The sequence below is a fragment of the Lepidochelys kempii genome, chromosome 5 (genome assembly GCF_965140285.1).
Source record: "Lepidochelys kempii isolate rLepKem1 chromosome 5, rLepKem1.hap1, whole genome shotgun sequence".
In the NCBI taxonomy this organism is placed as follows: Eukaryota; Metazoa; Chordata; order Testudines; family Cheloniidae; genus Lepidochelys; species Lepidochelys kempii.
The window spans coordinates 85,562,630-85,583,594 of NC_136384.1; the positions used below are offsets into that span (position 1 = coordinate 85,562,630).

General features: G+C 41.0%; 1 protein-coding gene across 3 annotated transcripts in view; it reads left to right on the forward strand.

Moving 5' to 3' along the window:
* Window positions 1-20,965, forward strand: part of SEMA4D (semaphorin 4D) — a 141,382-nt gene that overhangs the window by 102,043 nt on the left and 18,374 nt on the right. For all 3 annotated transcript variants that reach the window (XM_073344910.1, XM_073344909.1, XM_073344911.2), the window contains exons 2-8: window positions 2,522-2,915; window positions 11,213-11,358; window positions 13,885-13,947; window positions 15,650-15,748; window positions 17,030-17,123; window positions 18,218-18,331; window positions 19,445-19,596. In XM_073344910.1, the coding sequence (XP_073201011.1) occupies window positions 2,822-2,915; window positions 11,213-11,358; window positions 13,885-13,947; window positions 15,650-15,748; window positions 17,030-17,123; window positions 18,218-18,331; window positions 19,445-19,596 (762 nt within the window). In that variant the 5' untranslated portion in view covers window positions 2,522-2,821. The remainder of the gene's footprint in view (window positions 1-2,521; window positions 2,916-11,212; window positions 11,359-13,884; window positions 13,948-15,649; window positions 15,749-17,029; window positions 17,124-18,217; window positions 18,332-19,444; window positions 19,597-20,965) is intronic.

Here is a 20,965-nt window from a genome sequence, read left to right on the forward strand (position 1 = left end):
GACGACGCTGAGTGGCCTGAAGGTGTCTATTACGAAGGGAAATGTGCTGGTGGTGTGGAAGAGGTGAACCTCTCCATGACCCTTGGGCGTATGCAGCGACAGCAGATCCAGGAGCTGTGCACTAGCTACGCGCCAACGTTCTCAGCCACCCCAGGACTGACTGAACGGGCATACCACTCCATTGACACAGGTAATGCTCACCCAATTAGGGTCCACCCTTACCGGGTGTCTCCTCAAGCTAAAACTGCTATAGAACGGGAGATCCAGGATATGTTACAGATGGGTGTAATCCGCCCCTCTGAAAGTGCATGGGCATCTCCAGTGGTTCTAGTTCCCAAACCAGATGGGGAAATACGTTTTTGCGTGGACTACCGTAAGCTAAATGCTGTAACTCGCCCAGACAACTATCCAATGCCACGCACCGATGAACTATTAGAGAAACTGGGACGGGCCCAGTTCATCTCTACCTTGGACTTAACCAAGGGGTACTGGCAGGTACCGCTAGATGAATCTGCCAAGGAAAGGTCAGCCTTCATCACACATCTCGGGCTGTATGAATTTAATGTACTCCCTTTCGGGCTGCGAAATGCACCCGCCACTTTCCAAAGACTTGTAGATGGTCTCCTAGGGGGATTAGGAGAATATGCAGTCGCCTACCTTGACGATGTGGCCATATTTTCGGATTCCTGGGCAGACCACCTGGAACATCTACAAAAAGTCCTTGAGCGCATAAGGGAGGCAGGACTAACTGTTAAGGCTAAGAAGTGTCAAATAGGCCTAAACAGAGTGACTTACCTTGGACACCAGGTGGGTCAAGGAACTATCAGCCCCCTACAGGCCAAAGTGGATGCTATCCAAAAGTGGCCTGTCCCAAAGTCAAAGAAACAGGTTCAATCCTTCTTAGGCTTGGCCGGTTATTACAGACGATTTGTACCGCACTACAGCCAAATCGCTGCCCCACTGACAGACCTAACCAAAAAGAAACAGCCAAATGCTGTTCAGTGGACCGGAAAGTGTCAGAAGGCCTTTAACAAGCTTAAAGCGACACTCATGTCTGACCCTGTACTAAGGGCCCCAGACTTTGACAAACCGTTCCTAGTAACCACAGATGCATCCGAGCGTGGTGTGGGAGCAGTTTTAATGCAGAAAGGACCTGATCAAGAATTCCACCCTGTAGTGTTTCTCAGCAAAAAACTGTCTGAGAGGGAAAGCAACTGGTCAGTCACTGAAAAAGAATGTTATGCCATTGTCTACGCTCTGGAAAAGCTACGCCCATATGTTTGGGGACGGCGGTTCCACCTGCAAACCGACCATGCTGCACTAAAGTGGCTTCACACCGTCAAGGAAACCAACAAAAAACTTCTTCGGTGGAGTTTAGCTCTCCAAGATTTTGATTTCGACATCCAACACATCTCAGGAGCTTCAAACAAAGTGGCTGATGCACTCTCCCGTGAAAGTTTCCCAGAATCAACTGGTTAAAATCGTCCTTGAGATGTGGAAAATATTGTTAGTCTTTATGTACTTGCTAGTATATTTAGAGATGCATGTGTCTTATTAACTCTGTTTTCCTAGAGCTCCAGGAAGAAATCCCAGCCAGTGTTTCACCCTAGCTGAGATTTGGGGGGCGTGTCATAAATATAAAGGGAAGGGTAAACCCCTTTGAAATCCCTCCTGGCCAGGGGAAAGCTCCTCTCACCTGTAAAGGGTTAAGAAGCTAAAGGTAACCTCGCTGGCACCTGACCAAAATGACCAATGAGGAGACAAGATACTTTCAAAAGCTGGGAGGAGGGAGAGAAACAAAGGGTCTGTGTCTGTCTGTAGTAGTCTTGGCCAGGGACAGAACAGGAATGGAGTCTTAGAACTTTTAGTAAGTAATCTAGCTAGGTATGTGTTAGATTATGATTTCTTTAAATGGCTGAGAAAAGAATTATGCTGAATAGAATAACTATTTCTGTCTGTGTATCTTTTTTGTAACTTAAGGTTTTGCCTAGAGGGGTTCTCTATGTTTTTGAATCTAATTACCCTGTAAGATATCTACCATCCTGATTTTACAGGGGGGATTTCTTTATTTCTATTTACTTCTATTTTTTATTAAAAGTCTTCTTGTAAAACACTGAATGCTTTTCCATTGTTCTTAAGATCCAAGGGTCTGGGTCTGTAGTCACCTAGGCAAATTGGTGAGGCTTTTTACCAAACCTTGTCCAGGAAGTGGGGTGCAAGGTTTTGGGAAGTATTTTGGGGGGAAGGACGCGTCCAAACAGCTCTTCCCCAGTAACCAGTATTAGTTTGGTGGTGGTAGCGGCCAGTCCAAGGATAACGGGGGTAATATTTTGTACCTTGGGGAAGTTTTGACCTAAGCTGGTAAAGATAAGCTTAGGAGGTTTTTCATGCAGGTCCCCACATCTGTACCCTAGAGTTCAGAGTGGGGGAGGAACCGTGACAGGCTGTAAGTCATTGATCTTGTTGAAAACTCAACCCACTTCCTTCTCTTTTCTTTTTCCACCCCCTTTCCTCTATGCAGTTTCATTTACTACTAAGATGAATCAGAAGAATGTTCTCAAGAGGCAGAATAATTGCTGAGAAACACTGTGGAAAGTGTGAACAATCTCTGTATTCTGCGTCCCGGAAAATGTGTATTACCTTCGAGAAGTAATCTATTGGATGCATAGGCTTGGGAACATCTTTCCAACCCATTTATTGCAACGTTAAGTTCGGCAATGTCTACCCTGTAACATACTATTTGGAACTGGAGATTTCCTCGCAAAAGGAACATTAATTGTTGCAGTTATCCTCCAACTTCCGTAGAGCAAGGACTCTTACCATGGCTCTCTCTAGTTTGTATGCAGCTTTGGGTTTATTGTTTGGAGCAGCAGCAGCATTTGGTCCAGTACCAAGGATCACTTGGGAACATAGAGGTAAGAACAATGACTTAAGTAGTGAAATGGGGTGTGGGTGTTCTATGTAATTTCTTTAAACACTTTGTAACAGAAAACTATTAATGTGATATGGGCCCTGCCAGTCTCTTTGTTAACTCCTCAACCCCCAATTTAACAGAGACTTTGCTTAGCTGTTGCTATTATGAAACTTGAATGAATGATCGAGGCTAACATTTTCAAAAGTAACTAGTGATTCTAGGGCCTGATTTTCAGAAAGAGCTAATGTGTGAATACCAGGCCCCTTGAATTTGTTCCATTTTCAGCACCCTAAATAGAAACCTAGAGTCACTAGTCACTTTTGAAAAGCATGGACTAGACCCTTCACTACGAGGAAAAAGAACAATATAAAAATGTTCGTTTAATTGACTGTTTCTATGCTGTGAAAAATATGCCAAAACTTCTTGGTTTGCTTCTTGATATGAAAAAAATTGAAAAATTCCTAGGATGTGTCTTCATACGGTACATAAGGCGACACCTGCATGTATTTCTTTTATCAAGCATCATTACAGCAATAGAAAGTTCTGGAAAGTCAGAGTCAGGGGAAAATGTGTCTTAGAGCATTTAATAAGTAACCTATTAATTCAGATTTTGTTTGCTGAAAAAAATCTATAATATATTACTAGTATGGAATTTTTTGTTCAATTTATTGTCATTTCTCTCTCATGTGATTTACTGAGTTACGGAAAAGTGCCTGCCTCCTTTCAAGAAAGAGTAAATCCTTATCTGTCACATTTCATAGCTAAGGCTACGATTTTTTTTCAAGAAGTTTGCAGAAGTCACAGGACCCATGACTTCCAGCGACCTCCATGAATTCAGCCCTGTCGTCCGGGAGCTGCAGGGTCCTCCCGCCACCCGTGGTGGCAGGAGGATCCCGCAGCTCCCCGTGGCTGCAGGTGCCGGGGGCCCCAAAGTTCCAAGCCGCTGAGGGTGCTGGGGATCCTTCAAAGCTTCTGGCCGCTGCAGGTGGCGGGGGTACCCCAGAGCTCTGAGCCAGGGGACCACGGCAATGTTCCCTCTAATTTTTTCCATTCATGTGTGGAATACATTTTGATATGTGACCCGAGGTATGTGCCTATGTGTGCCACCAGTAGAAACAAAAAACCTAGATATAATATATATTTTTAAAAAGTTACCATAGGGATAATTACTCCAGCTAGGACAGATTAGGCATTTTAGAACTCAGGACTCAATTAAATTTAAGTGTAAGAGAAATAAAAATTATGGACTGCATAGACCAGTACGCTTTGAAAGAATAAAATTTCAGAGAGTATGTGCATTACAGGAAGTACCAAGAACTAACTACAACAATAATACAAGTATGTGTTGGGAGGTGAGTGTGAAAGAGACAGACTGTGTGTGTGTGTGTGTGCTGGCTGCTGGGGAAAGCTGTGCGCTGTTTCTTTAAGACACTCACTGAAAGCTCCCCTGCTCTGTCCGGAGTCCTGTTGTCTCCCCTCCCCGGCTCTGTGGAAATGGGGTACTTCGGGGGTGGGGGGAGAGCAAGTGTGTGGTGTGTTGTGAGTGAGACAGAGAGACTGTGTGAGCTGGTTGCTGGGGAAATCTCAGAAACAGTGCACTCAGACACTCACCATTCAGACGGCAGCAGCTCCGAGTCCTCCTGAGCCAGGCTGTCCCCTCTGCCCTGTCCTGCTCTGTGGAGATGGGGTACAGGGGAGGGGGACACCCTGACATCAGCACACCCTCCCTTTCCCTCCCTGCACAGCCAGCAGGGTCCCAGGAGCAACTGCAGGACAGAGCAACATGGGGGAGGGGCACCTGAACAAATGCTGCCAGCTGTGCACGGCACTTAAATCTCTCCTGCACGCTGCCCAAGCGCACAGCTTACAGGGAACACAGGACCCTGGAGCGATGAGCCCCTACCTGCCCCGGCAGCTGTCCAATCTCTGCATACAGTATGAGGACCCCACAGCTAGGCTCCCCATTTTGTCAGGGGTATTTTTAATAAAAGTCAGGGTCAAGTTACAGGCTTCCATGATTTTTTCTTTACTGCCCGTGACCTGTCGGTGACTTTTACTAAAAATATCTGAGACAAAATCTTAGCCTTAATCATAGCCACTAAGCTGTTTGTATTGCTACATAGGAAAAACTGAGTTTAGGGGGATCTTAGCACTTTTTTGGCGAGTGGAGTCACTGAAGGTCTCTGTACATTTCCCCAGCTATGCTCAATCCTTTTGCAGGATTGACAGAGAAAAGAGACTAGCATGTCTCATGATGGACAAACTTTAGGAGAAATTGTCCACAACTGAGAGGTAGTCAGAAGCCCAAGGCTACTTAGCATAAAATAAAATCTGGACAAAAGTTTAAAACAGAATTATTTACATTCCTGCTAATTCGCAATCATGTCCAATAAGTCTCTTTAGATCTAAATCACATCCTGTCAGAAAGATGTGCGGCAAAATTTTTCAGAGAAGACCTATCAGTACTGTTTGGGTGGGTGGATGGAATTGTGAAATCAGTTTCTTGCTAAGCAGTTCATGCCTTTTTAAAACTCTGGAACACAGCTGTTGTACTTGCACAATAACTATTGTTGTAATTTTTTTTTTTTTAAACTTACACTTACATTACATAGTAGAGCTTTAAGTGGAGTGTGAATACAAGACAAAGTCCCATTGATTGCAATAGGATTTGAAATAATACCATAGCAGACATGATGTTTTGTGAGTAGAAGTACCTTGTCAGTGCAGTCATTTTACCATTCAGAACCTTTTAGCAACTGTTGGAGTGTGTCAATGTATAGTATTGTGTACTTTGCGTAGCCATTTCATTTACAGTTGCAATTGGTCCTAATCAGTCCCAAAGCCACTGAGATCAGTTCATTGTTAATTGAAGCCCTGTTCTTCCCTTTGTATCTCTCTTGTTACTGTTGATGAAAAAGAAATGTAGAAAGTTAAATTACTATTAAGGGGAGAACTTTGTAGGGATGTGGGGTAAGGGGGACTTTGCATGTGCCTAGATGTGCAACCCCTTTTGTTGCTTGAAGCTAAAATTCTTCAGTCCATTCTGAAGGCTTGATAGAAATGTAAGTTCTTATAACTCAATGGGTTTGTGTGCTTAGGTATAAATCCACATCTCAGTATAAACTACCAAATAAAGAGCAAATAAATATTTGATCCTTTCTCCATCTGCCATGTGATGACATGGAATTGGAACACAATCCAGCTTCTTCACTGAGCCGTTTTTTTCCCCCATGGCCACTATCACACCTAGTACTCATAACCATTCTGATTTCTATTAGCATAAATGGAACAAATATGGGGTGAAAAAGTAAATCTATGGAATTCTACATGCTCTGTATAGCCCAGGACTTGAATAATTTTTGGAACACGGATTATAAGGCAATAAAATATGTTGAGCTACTGTATGTAATGTCTGTGATGTTTCTTTCTAGATACCATAAAGGTTGTTTTTACTGGGTAAGGAGAAAATCCTGAGTGAAGGATACCATTGAGTCCTTGACTCTTCCTGACTCCGCAACTGAAATGAGAGGCTTGCAGTGTGTAGCGAAGCAAGCTTATGGCCAGTGTGAAGAAATAGCCTTAAGCACAGATGTCAAGTACAAATGAGTTTATTGCAGGAAAATATACATGGACATTAGGACCACAATAAAATACTGGCATAAGGCCCTGAAAATATTTCCCATGTTAATGGGCATAAAGAGCCAGGAAACATGGGAATATAAGATTTATTACCTTGGAGAAAAAATGTTGTATGTAAGCTTTAGGCATCTTGGAGCTCCCAAATAGCGGTGACTATAGTTAACAGCAGTAGTTTCTCTTGGTTTGATTTAGCTCTGATGTATACCCCTGCCCCTGAACACAACTGCTCCTTTGTTCTCTGTCCAGCACCACAATGTCTTATTCTCCATTAGGCACATACAGCTTTTAATGTTACATGTCAGTCTTAGGCATGTTATATGGAGATATGTTCTTACATTCATATTTCACTCAGAAGGGGGAATTTTAGCATATTGTGAGGGGGGCCCTGGGACATTCTTTGGAAAAATATTTGAAATATCAGATGCAGTTTCCTGCATTATGAAAGACTCTTTAAAGACAATAGAGAAAACAAATTTTATACAAAAATATGTAGCTACATATACCCATACCTAGTATTAATCTGGAATTTTCTGCTATATTGCTAAATTAGGGTGTGTTTAAATACAAACATGCACCAAAATCATAGGGCTCCAGCCAAACTATGCATATTTCCAATTGAACTCCCAATTTAAATTCACACAACAGCTATACATTAACATGTTGCCTGCAGTCTCTTCTAATTGGGTGCGGGATTTTCTATTAGTTCTCTTGGAAAAGATTTATGTAGTAGTGTAACATGTCGGGCCCTCATCACTGCGACACCTCCTGTGGGTTGCTTTGGGAATTAGCGATGTCCTAGCCATGGAGTGCCCTCTGCAGGTGGTGTCCCACCCGTTGCCTGCTCAGCTGTGCTGTCTGGAACCCGCGTTACTCCCTGGCTTGCGGCATCCTCTTCTGAACACAGCCTTCTGGCCGTGCCCCTGCTCTATTCTCCTCCCCCCCCCCCGCACCCCCTTCCAGGGATATCAGCAGTCCTCAGTCTGCACCTGCCTTCGTGGCCACCTGCCTCCCCAAAGTCTAGTCCCTTGCCCCAGGGACAAGGCACAGTACATCGGTCATGCTCCTCCATGGTAAGGTGTGGTGTAAGGGGAGGACCCAGGCCCGCCCTCTACTCTGGGTCCCGACCCAGGGACCCTCTAGCAGCAGCCTCCCACTGCCCTCCTTCAATCTCCTATTCTCCCTGTGTACCCTGGGCCACTTCCCCTTGGCCCTTTCACTTTCTTGGCCCTTTTCATTAGGAGCCGCCACCTGGCAGGTAACAGTCCTTCTCCCTTGCTTGTCAGGAAGAGGCTGCTGCCTCCTCTGCTTTGCAGCCTTTATAGAGGGCCCAGCCTGGCCAACTTTCTGCCCTTCTCTGCACAGGCTCCCTTTAGCCTGCTTTAACCCCTCCTCTGCCAAAGTGGGGCAACTGCCCCACTACTAGTAGGGAATATGGCGACTTTCTCTGTTTCAAATACACATGCAATGAGAGTGAAAAAGAGGAAGATTGGGGGATAGCAGAAAGGAGCTGATAATGAAGATAGGGTATAGTATGAAGCAGTGGTGGGCAACCTGCGGCCACTGGGAGCTACGAGGGGCCGTGCCTGCAGACGGTCAATGTCAGCAAAATGTCTCACGGCCCGCAATCAGATTATCCTGATGGGCCACAGGTTGCTCACTACTGGTATAAAGGGTAGAGCAGAAAAATGAACAAAAGGGTAGACAGAAATGAGGGAAAGAATTGATAGAGGGAAAGGAAATGAGAGTGAGAAATTTAATTGATAGGCATTAAACATGAGCTTGGCTGGTCATTAGTTCTCCTCGCAGAGAAAATTTCTTCTTTGTGCTAAGGCCCACAGAGGAAATGGTTTTCCCATCTCATGAATATTTTTGAGTATTTGAATATTTGTTTTCCATCTTGCATTGGGACAAAAAGTAAAAATCTTGAAAATATTCACAAATGAAAAACTGTTGGCCCGCCCCCTCAATTTAGGTGATCAAAAATGTTTCAATAATTTTGAAAAGTTTAATTTTGATTTTGACTTTTTGGTCTAATAAGGTTATATTTTGAAACCAAAAGTCATTTTGAACCAGAAAATGAGAATATCTTCATTGAGAAAATGTCAAAACAAAATGATTTAACAATATGAAAACTGTTTTCTCTATGCTTTTTCGAGTTGGGAAATTCATCTAATCCGATCCAGTTTCACTGTTTTGGTTTTGATGCAAAAGCAACTTGTCGTAAAATTCCTAATTAGCTCTAGTCCACAAATCCATTACAATGGTACTTCAGCTGTTTGCACCTTTGGTGTGGGCCAAACCTGTCCAGTAGGGGAACGCCCTGTCTGGATAAATTCATGGAGGTTAAGTCTATTAATGGCTATGAGCCAGGATGGGTAAGGAATGGTGTCCCATAGTATTCTTGTCACCAAGTTAAGGAAGTATGGGCTGGATGAATGCACTATAAGGTGGGTAGAAAGCTGGCTAGATTGTCGGGCTCAACGGGTAGTGATCAATGGCTCCATGTCTAGTTGGCAGCCGGTATCAAGTGGAGTGCCCCAAGGGTCGGTCCTGGGGCCGGTTTTATTCAATATCTTCATAAATGATCTGGAGGATGGTGTGGATTGCACTCTCAGCAAATTTGCAGATGATACTAAACTGGGAGGAGTGGTAGATACGCTGGAGGGGAGGGATAGGATACAGAAGGACCTAGACCAATTGGAAGATTGGGCCAAAAGGAATCTGATGAGGTTCAATAAGGATAAGTGCAGGGTCCTGCACTTAGGACGGAAGAACCCAATGCACAGCTACAGACTAGGGACCGAATGGCTAGGCAGCAGTTCTGCGGAAAAGGACCTAGGGGTGACAGTGGACGAGAAGCTGGATATGAGTCAGCAGTGTGCCCTTGTTGCCAAGAAGGCCAATGGCATTTTGGGATGTATAAGTAGGGGCATAGCGAGCAGATCGAGGGACGTGATCGTTCCCCTCTATTCGACATTGGTGAGGCCTCATCTGGAGTAGTGTGTCCAGTTTTGGGCCCCACACTTCAAGAAGGATGTGGATAAATTGGAGAGAGTCCAGCGAAGGGCAACAAAAATGATTAGGGGACTGGAACACATGAGTTATGAGGAGAGGCTGAGGGAGCTGGGATTGTTTAGCCTGCAGAAGAGAAGAATGAGGGGGGATTTGATAGCTGCTTTCAACTACCTGAAAGGGGGTTCCAAAGAGGATGGCTCTAGACTGTTCTCAATGGTAGCAGATGACAGAACGAGGAGTAATGGTCTCAAGTTGCAGTGGGGGAGGTTTAGATTGGATATTAGGAAAAACTTTTTCACTAAGAGGGTGGTGAAACACTGGAATGCGTTACCTAGGGAGGTGGTAGAATCTCCTTCCTTAGAGGTTTTTAAGGTCAGGCTTGACAAAGCCCTGGCTGGGATGATTTAACTGGGAATTGGTCCTGCTTTGAGCAGGGGGTTGGACTAGATGACCTTCTGGGGTCCCTTCCAACCCTGATATTCTATGATTCTATGATTCTATGATTCCCTAGCCTCTGTTTGTCAGAGGGTGGAGATGGATGGCAGGAGAGAGATCACTAGATCATTACCTGTTCGGTTCACATGGTCTGGGGCACCTGGCATTGGCCACTGTCGGTAGACAGGATACTCAGCTGGATGGACCTTTGGTCTGACCCAGTATGGCCATTCTTATGTTGTGTCTCTGAAGTTTCCCCCAGTTTTTCCTGCTTCCCAAGCAGCTGGCAGCTCAACCAGGCCTCTTTGCAGCAGAGCTTTCTGAGAAAATTCCAGCTTTCTGACAAGTTTGCTCAATAATTTGTCTAATTCCTGCCAGCCCTCGTTTCCCTTCCGAGGCATTTGTGACTGATTAGGAAAGCTCCAGGCCTCAGGAGGGCAGCGAGAAAGCCCAAAGTAAAGGGAGTGGCCTGTGTCTTCTATTTCCCCTCACTCCCTTATCAAGCGTTTTGTTGCAAAGTTTGGCCATTTTGAATTGCTCTTTTGTACTCATCTCACTTTAGGATCAGAGAATGACAGCCTAATCCATTTCACTTGCAGCACATGGAGCTGAGAGTAAAGCAGTTTCCTGCGAGAGCATGATACTATTCTCTGTGCTGATGGTGGCACTTGTGAATGCAAGTTTGGTGTATGGGGGTAAATGTAGTTTTCTACCTACCCCTATCAAGGTGCATCTTGGTTGGGCAGTCTAACACTTTGTTCAGTCTTGCAGAGGGTTAGTTAAGAATGAAGCAGAGGGTTAAAGTTTAAGGCAGACCTCTAGAGTTTTAATGTCATTTTTTGTATACTGTTGTGTGCATGTGTACACAATATGAAATAAAGATGCAACAAATGTGCAGTAGTTTGAAATCCCAGTTGTAAATTAAACTGAGATCAGCAGCACAAATCCCAGATATTAATTTAAACTGAAATCCAGGAAAAAGCAATTGTATGTCAGTGCTGCAGCCCCAAACTCCTGACTAACTGAACCCACGATTTAACTACTCTTTTTGATGACCCCAATATTTTTATTATAATAGGGTTCTATGTTCAGTTTTGCTGCTTTTAAGATGTTGTCAAAGTACTGCAATATTGGTTAGATAGATTAGAAAAAAAAAGTCCTCAAATGGTTTTCATTCTTTACACATCACTGTTTGTTTTACTTTAACAGAAGTACAACTGGTCCATTTTCAGGAGCCAGAAGTGTTTAACTATTCAACTTTATTACTAAGTGATGACAAAGACGTTTTATATGTAGGAGCTAGAGAAGTGATCTTTGCATTAAATTCAGTGAATATTGCTGAAAAACATCATGAGGTAGGTATGCATTTTTAATTTCCTATCCACCTTTAAAAAAAAATTGCATCCCAGAATTTTTTGGGGTAGATTCGTTTTTCTAATGTTATAGATAGTAGGATATTTCATGTAGCTATAGTGTGTAGACTATAGTAAATATATTTGTGTTTATGTTGCACATATATATTATTCAGGAAGAAAAAATTACAGGTAATTTTGTAATGTCATTGAAAAACAGGAAAGGTGAGAAGGAAATAGTGAATTTTAAAACATTCTAGTAAAGATTCACTGAGGTATTTTATGTCTGGAACTGCTTTAAATACACTGGATTTTTTTGAAATTAAAAATGTATTTTTTATTCTTTAATGGATTAATTTTCGGTTTGCCAAATAGGTGATTTCACCTTGTGATTCCCGTGAGCATTAGTGGGAATTTGAAAGTTTGCTCCATCCATGCACATTACTCTGAAAATTCACCCTGAAAGCACTAGTTACTGTGCTTTTTCTAATTCTAAACTCCTAAGTATTTTTTTCATGTTACCTAGCAATGTTACCTAGAAATGTTAAACAGATTCTTGTATAAATGCCATTTTGGTGACATTTTTGTAGAAAACTTGTGCTTTGCCTCCTAAATTCTGAAATTTTGAGCTCTAATTTTGAAAATTAAAAAGAAAAACAACAAGCCATCTTCAGCAACCATGAATGAGGTGTACAACGGCCTCCCTGTTACAGTATCTTGGCTACTGTCAAGTAAAATAAATTTGAAGGTGGAGTTAGAGGCTTCTGTAGCCTTGCTGCCACCTTGATAAATCATTCATTTATGAAGCTATGACTGGGTGTGTAAGGTGCAGAGCTCCTTGCATGATTGCATTTCTAATGTGGAACAGAATCAGGGGGGAAATAAATGTTTTGCTGCCCCTCCATGTGTTTAAAACTTTGTGAGGGTTTAGTTTAGGTTGGCCATCTTGATTTTGAATAGCCAGAGGATGAGATCCTCATCCCTGCTATGGTCCCTTTATGATGCATTAAGGGCTGGAATGGCTTACGGGGGTCTGAAAAGCCTCGTATCTGGTGCAGACACTGTGGGAGACAGTTGCAAGGTTGCCTTTCAAGGACCCTTTTTCAAGTCCTGGTGTAGGGGGCATGCTGGAGGCAGAAAGGGCTCGTCAGGAGCAGGACTACAACAAACAGCACTGCAGAGATTCTAGGCAGCACTTTAGGCCATAGGACAGGCTGCCATAACTTTAACCGACCCCTAGCATTGTCTGAATTACCCTGTAGTGGGGCCTCTCCACACTCCATAACTATCCAAAGGGATAGTGCAAAGGTTCCTTAAAGCCAGCAGTCTCCTCCTGGGCTATAAGTTTTGCAGTGTGTCTCTAAGGTTACATCTACACTGCACACCTCTTGCAGTAGTGTTTATGGTATGCGTAGCTGAAAGTCGCAGTGAAAAGCACACTACGTCCATGCTGCGGTGTGTAGCTACACATGTCAATGAAAGGCTGTGGCACAGGGGAAGCAGAGAGGAAAGACTCAGCAGCTGGGAGCTGCCAGAGCATTTCCCCACTGACTTCACTCTGTTGGAGCCTTTCCGTGCTGCAGGAGAGGCAGTGGGACACTCTACTGCTAAAACTGTACCGGGCAGGCACTGCTTGAACAAATAGAGAGCCATGGAGGGTATATATCTGAGTACATACCTATGGGGTTCAGGCACATCTTTGACTCGCCTAAGCAATGCTTCACCATCTACATTGCTGTTTATATCCATGCTAGAGTTGTGTGTATATGTACTTTAGGGTCTTCGGAAAGGAGCGTGACGTACCTTAAGAGAGAGAGCACAGTTTCTCACCTAGAACGGTCTTGAGAAAATTCCTTCTGATTCTTAAGTTTAATTCACAAAGTTGTGTAAGGAAATACTCATGACCCGTGATTATATTGATTTTCAGCTGCACGTAAAACTGATCCCTCTTCAACAGTTGATCATTTTCATTTAAACTATCTGAAACATATTAAGAAGCAAAACTACTCTAGAACCACATTGATATTCAGTGAAAAACACCAGGAGATAGATATACTGGACACAGTCCAGTATCCATGGTGACACGTACAGCCACTGAAGCCCTTTTAGCTGCATAACGGTCCAGGAATTATTGACATTTTCCCAAAAAAATTGTATTCTTCCCTCAGCTTTTTTAATGTAGAAGTCTCTAAAACTACCATAATCTTATCTCACTAGTAAACACAACACAGGGAACTTCATTAATAATTTGAGAAGAAACGTCATAGTATATCTTTGTACAGAACTCTAAGAGGTGCTGGCCGTGGCTGAAACCTCTATTACTGCACATGCATTCAGAAATGCCACCTCCCCAGAGGATAAAGACAAACACTGAGGGGTCCCTGACAGCTACTTGCAGAATGACTTATTTGCAGCGGACTGTCTTTTAAACATGATCTGCTCTCTGTATTATGCATTGCGCTTAATAATAGCTTTCAAGTGAATGTGAAGTGCACTGAACTTGTTTTTGTTTCGCTTCTTTTCCCCCAGTTGTATTGGAAGGTCACTGAAGACAAAAAAACTAAATGTGCAGACAAGGGCAAATCCAAACAGGTGAATTTGTTTGTCCTTTAGCTTTCAGCAAAGCATTATGAATTTAGTTTTCTGGAAAGCATTTTCAACAGTGTTTTGAATGTAACTATTTAGGAGTGATAATTTATAAAAAAAAATTCCAGCAAATGGTTAATTGCAGTGGGTTTTGTAAACTGCAGCAGTTAATTTTGCACTTTAACTACTTACTCTGGTACAGTTTTTGCAATGTTTTCAGGCTGTCACTTCCTTATGTCCTGCTTCAATTTGTTACTTTTACTTTTATAGTAATTGTATCAATGATAATATGGATAAGTCTATACTCTGTGTGCGTGCGTGTGTTGTGAGTGGTGATAGAGAACACTTGCACTTGAATAGAAAAGGTGTGCAGGGAGCTGGAGAGTGCGATAGTGTATTGCGAGAGAGTCACTTGTGCTCACATGAAAGGAGTGGGGCTGCTACTGCTACCCTGTCTCCTACATTTGACCTCACAGGTTTTGAAGGTTTTGGCTGCCCTAAAATTATTCTGGAAATTTTATTTTATTTGCTTTAGAACTGTAATAAAACTCTCAGTACCTTGTGATCTCCCTGATTGCCTTTTGTGACTACTCTGAGAGTCCCGATCAACTGTTAGAGAAACACTGCCGTAATTCACATAGGTTACTTTGGTTCTTGAGTATTTTATGCTAGCTATATGTAATTTACCTAATGGTATTTCATATGGTTTCTGTTGTCTCATCCTTTATTCTTTTCGCTGAATTTCTGTTGCTCTCTCTGGGACTTTCTGTGTGTATTCATTGTTATGTTGTGCATGCTTATTTATTCTAGCTCCCAGTATGTTTTGAACAATGGTGGTGTCTTTCTGTATTCCACCAGGAACTTGCCAAATGAGGCTCACAATACAGATAGGGATTATTGATCAAGTCAATAAACACAGATGGGTGTTCAGAGTTAACAAGCATTCTCATTGGTTTTCAGCATTTTGAATCTGTACTCTTCCCTTGACATTCGAAGCTATGTCCAAACTGCCAGTTTCATTCCAAAGCTAAAGGAATTAATTGCTGTAATTGGATGTTTATTTTTTGAGTAAAGTGAGGGCTGCCAGCACCAGCATCCCAAAAGGCTGCAGGAAGCTATAAAAACCACTAAGTTTACAGCATGCCATCCGAGGTAGTGGGAAACCCCTGTGGACATGGCAAATTCACACACTAGGAGCTGTTAACTGTCATAATGATTGCTGCCCACATCAGAGTGGTAGTATATACAAAAATCCAGGAAATGATAATCTGAAGCTAAGTGACATTTATGTGTGGCAGATTGAAGACTTTACTTCTGGATTATGACAGGCCATTTTATCTGAACTAGACTTGAGACAAAATTTTGAGATCCAAGTGAATCCGAATTTTAGCTATTGTATACGAACATATTAATTCTGAAGCAAAATTGGTCACTTAGGAGATAATGGGCATATTAGAAACAATTGTACACCAAAAATATAACACTGGATGCTGCTCTTAGGGAGTCAGCTAGAGTGGATTCTGGTCTCAATAATGATCATATCACCTAGCCCTGTATGTTTTTAAACATATGAAATGCTGCTTGTGATAGAACATGAGGAGTAGAAATGGAAGAATTGACAACATAGCTTGTTGTCAGCTGTGTTCCTATTATAATGTTGAAGTTGTGGCTGATCAGAATGGATTTATTTTTTCCTTCCATACTACAGACGGAGTGCCTTAACTATGTGCGTGTCTTACAACCGCTGAATGATAATGTTCTCTATGTGTGTGGCACAAATGCATTTCAGCCAATCTGTGATCATCTGGTAAGTGTGACTATGCATTCTCTCTTAATAATAACTTTAAAACCAGCTAAACCGGCTCATTTAAATAATAAGGTGAACTCGAGAAAAGTGTACCTGATGAGTTAATCTTTGTTTCCTAAGGCAATTGGAATTCCAGTGCCAGTCATAGTTTTCCAGCGGGTGTGATACTGTCTCATGATAACCACAGAGTCTGGAGGTTAATTTCACTCTTCCTGTACAAAGCCTTTAACAAAATATTGATTTAGCTTGGTTATTAACAGAAACATATTTACTTTAAGGCTTTGCTTTCATTACGTTCTATTGATGCAAATTTGCAGTAGCCAAAATACATAGTTTTAAATGGTATTGACACTCTGTGTGGATGATACCCATTTCTGTCTCTCCTTGACCTCTCTCAGATTCCCGTCTCTGCCTATCTTGTCTCTATCAGCTCATGGGTATTCCAGAGCTTCATATCACTGAATACTTCAGAGTGAAGTCCTTCTTCTAGGTTAAAACAAAATATCCTTCCTGTTCCATGTCTCTAACTCCACTATTGCTCCCCTTAACTTGTGTTCCCAAGGCTAGAAATCTAGGAATTATCTTAGACTGTGGCTTGTCTTTGAGTCTGTATATCAGCACTTCCAGAACATTGCCAGAATTCGTACATCCCTTGACTCTGCCTCATTTGAAGTCCTTATTCATTCAGTCCCCCCATTTTTTTTGCTCCTTTCCCATTTTAGTGGTCTTGCTAAACCCCTATTCTCTTAATATCTGGAAGTCCATAAAGTTGCAGACAGATTACTCCCACACTTCCAAAAATAGGGTCATGTCACACCCATCATCTGACAACTTCACAGTCTTCCTGTCCATCTCTGGTTTTCAAAACTCTGCATAGTCATTTCTCAAACTAATTCTCCCACCTTGTAACCACCTCCTCTGACTTCTCTCTCCACTTCTCTGTTCTTCACCTCGTAACTGTCTTCTCTCCCTGCACCTTTTCAGTTGGGCGTCCTCATCTGTCTGGAACTCTTTTCTCCCCTCCCACTACCCTTTCCTCCGCCTCCCTTTGTGCTCCCAAGCTGTTGGGTTATTTCCTCTCTTTATTACTTAAAGGTTTTTGTTTGTTTTTTAATTCAATATATGGTCTCTTAAAGTGTCTTTTGATGTTTAGTATTAATAATACAGAAAACTTTATTTTTATATTTTTATACAGCTATTTTTGACTGCATACATGTATTGTTTGAATTAGAAAGTAAAGAATGTAACTCTTTTGGTTTAACTTAAATTAATTCTGTATAGAATTTAACGTCATTTGAACTCCGAGGTAAAAATGAAGATGGTAAAGGTAGATGTCCATTTGACCCTGCCCAAAGCTACACATCAGTTATGGTTGGTAAGTTCAAACTTTAATGACATCATCAATACAAAATCATTGATTCTTTCTCCTCCATCATGCCCTAATCTTTTCACTAGGACATAATACCAGGGTTTGTGATGTTGGTTTTTTTTAGACACACATCAAAATATTTGTATTCTATAATTGAAGTGATTTTTTTTAACATAAAACTTGCAGCAATTCATAGTTTTTAGACTTTTTTTCATTTTGGGTTTTTGGGAATAATGTTTAGGATTTTCAGTTCAAGCAGATGATAGCTATTGATATAGTCATTCATTCACCAGATTGTATTTCCAAAGCACCCATCACTTTAGTATCTGATGAAACTGTCAGTGAAAGAAAATTGCACTGCAGAAGAATCTGTGTATAAATATAAGTAATTTAAAAACGTGTGTCAGTAAATTAAAAAGTGAAAAAGTAAGTGGGCTGAATACTTTCTTCTTCTCCAAACAGAATAGATTAATGGGAAATCAGTGATCATGAACATATCATTAGAGGGTTAAACCACACTAAGTCTTCATATGGGAAAACCAGTGAAGTTTGTGGTTGTATGTTTATATAGCAAGACCATGGAAGAAAAGTTTAAATTAATATGAAACGGGAAACAGAAGGAACACACTTACTGGATTATGATCCTTAAATTCTTCTTATTAATTCAGTTTGATTCACTTTTGCAGGAATATCCTATACTTTTTCTGAATAATTTCTAAAGAATTATTCAATTACAAAAATTCAGTGGTATATTTTAGGTTCATTTATATTTTTATGTATACAATATAAATCAGCTGTAAGCAGATGCGTTCACAATTACTGCAGGAGCAATCCTGGTAACTTTCTGCCATCAAAGTTGTATTAGAACAGTAACAAATTAGATATAAAAACATCAGCTTTAAAGAAGATCAGAGGGGAAACATAAGCACTAAAAATGTCAAATTTAATATATAGGAAATTCTTGCCATCTTCCCTCAAGAGAGGTTTAAATTACCATATATTCTCTTGAAAACTTGTCTTGAAATATTTCTATACCTTTTTGTTACTTAATAAGTAGTATGGCTTGAAGTATTTATTGTGTTTTATTTTCTATGTTAAAGATGGAGAGCTTTATTCAGGAACTTCCTATAACTTCTTGGGAAGTGAGCCTATTATTTCTAGAAACTCTCATCAGAGCCCGTTGAGAACAGAATATGCAATACCTTGGCTTAATGGTAAGTAAATGTGAAGGCAACTAAGCCAATTTCCTTTACTGAAGGTTTTTCCTACCACATTTCCCTATTTACTACCACTAAAACCTCTTCCTAATACATAAAAAAAGGCCAAAATGGATATTTTTTTCCCTTATAAAAGTTCAGATCTCTGAGCATAGTTACCTTGAAGTCCATGGATATATTCAAAGAAAAAAGGCAATTTTGTGATGGCTCTGAGGTGCTGTTTCTTGCTATGTTTTGTTTTTAGAAGAAAAAGGTGTTTTGTTTACTTTTTTAATTGTTTGAGTGTGTGAGAGAGAAAATACTTAGTTTGAGACTTCGAGTCTCAGTGGCATTGACTCTGAAAATCATCAGGACGTTCAGGTTTTGACATGATCCAGAAGCAGTACAGTCTATCCTGTCTCCATTCACCTTTCACCTTGCTTTGGCATGACTAGCCAGACTATTAGATGATAAGGAAAAAAGTGTCCTTACCCTCCTGTCAGCATGTTTTCAAGTTCAGTTTAAGGACCTGTACTCCAAGCCAGCTGAATTTGCGAGTGTGTTGGGTGGATTTTCAATTGGGCTGTGCAGATAGGGTTCAACTCATGAAAGGATTTTCAGAAAATGGAAACTGACCAACCCCTGCACCTTTGCTTTGAGGTTCATATTTAGTTAACTCAAACCTCAAAGGAGCATGAACCGTAGTGCATCACTTTCCCCTTCTTACCTTGCATTTCTTCCAGCAGGTCCTAGGGCTTGTTGGTACAGGAGGTGGAGGCTGGCCAGGGAGGGTGACTAGACAGATGATCAGATAGGCAAGCAGCTTCAGATCATGCTGTTGAGTGTGGGCATGTGAAATCTTGGGATCGCAAACCTGTAACTCCATTCCAATCAGTTTGAGTCGGAATGCAAATATTTCATACAGCTGTGCTCTCCAGCAGCCCTATCCAAATAGGAACAATACTGATGGGCTCATGGAGGAGCCGTTTCCAGGCCTTCTAAATGGAGTGCAGTTGCCCACAACGTGGGGTTTGGGAGAAAGGATGGTCCTAGAGAACTCTAGAGGAAAATGACGAAATAATGAAAAAGTAGCTATTAATGTAGAATGCTTCTCTTTATTTGTATCCGTAGAACCCAGTTTTGTTTTTGCTGATGTGATAAGAGCAGATCAAAACAGCACTGAAGAAGAAGATGACAAAGTGTACTTCTTTTTCACTGAGATGTCTGTGGAATATGAATTTGTTGGAAAGTTGATGATTCCAAGAATAAGTAGAGTGTGCAAGGTGGGACACAATCTAATAATTTGCTTTAACCAATATCGAGACAACATCCGCAAGATATGAAAGATATTTCATATTGTGTTTTACACACACATTAAAAGTAGTCAGATCTATTCTTAGCAAATCAAATATTCATATCAGTCTTCTGTACCTAAATATAGTTACTCAGACAGTCTAGTTGGTGCCTGTGAAAACAAATATTTTTTTAAGCTCTCTACAACTGAAGTGAGTAAGATTTCAGCATGTGTCCCAGCTGAAAAAGTAATGATGATGGTTACCCTTTCCTTCCCTTTTATACAACACAGAAACAATTCTTTGATTTTTTTGCATTAAAGGCTACACTGACTTCAGTAGAAGCAGAACTGAGCCCATAGGGTGATTGTTGTGGACTTTTATGAGTTATTTTTAAATGGTTACAGACCAGCCAAATAAGGCTTTTTTTTATGTAGAGATGGTTAGTTTCTTCACTGTGGTGTGACAGGTAGTACTTTCATGGAGAGGTGTCCTAGCCTGGAAAGAAACAATCACCAGCAACCTGATTCTGTCACATTTAATGTGTTTAAACCTGGATATGGCAGGCTGAGTTGATTCTCTACTCATTAGAGCTGGTGTGAAAATTTTCTGATGGAACAGAAGATGCTGATTATACAAATACAAAATGTTTTGCTGGAATGTATTGATTTAATCAAAATTGCAATGAGAAATTATCTAAACATTTTATTTCTATAAGGTCAGAACATTTTATTGTTTTAACTTTTGTTACGTTGATTTAATTTAATTTAATTTAATTTTAAAACACCAATAACAAATGTTTCCCTGGAGGCTTCTATCTTCCAGCAGCTTGAGGCAAATTTAGATTGGTCTTGTTAGTATGGTCCTTTGCCTGCTGACAGTTTGTCAATGCTTTAAAGTGAGAGAACCATAAAATTTGGAATAGCTTTTTAACTGTTATCTATTTGGAACCACTTGCAGATTACCCATCTATATGCATACACTATCTTAAAAAGAGGAAAAAAATACTTGATTGCTTTTTTGGAATTAGCATATTTTATACAATATTCTGCATAGCAGCCTTAAAGAAAGGGCAGGAAATTCTGTCAAGGATTTGGGTCTGAGATGCCTGCTTTTAAAGATTAGTAGCACAGCTGAAGTTTGAGATCCCGAATATTGTAAAATTTCTTATAGTCACTGCACAACTAATTTCATTATATTTCTGGGTATACAGTCTCAGTAGTTGAATGATCTCTCTTATTTTAAAGGCCTTGAACCTGCAAATCTTTACTCATGGTACTTACCCTAATTTAAGGATTGGGCCCTAATACTCATTGTCTCCTAGGAACTATTCACATGAAGTAAAATTAAATACGTGCAT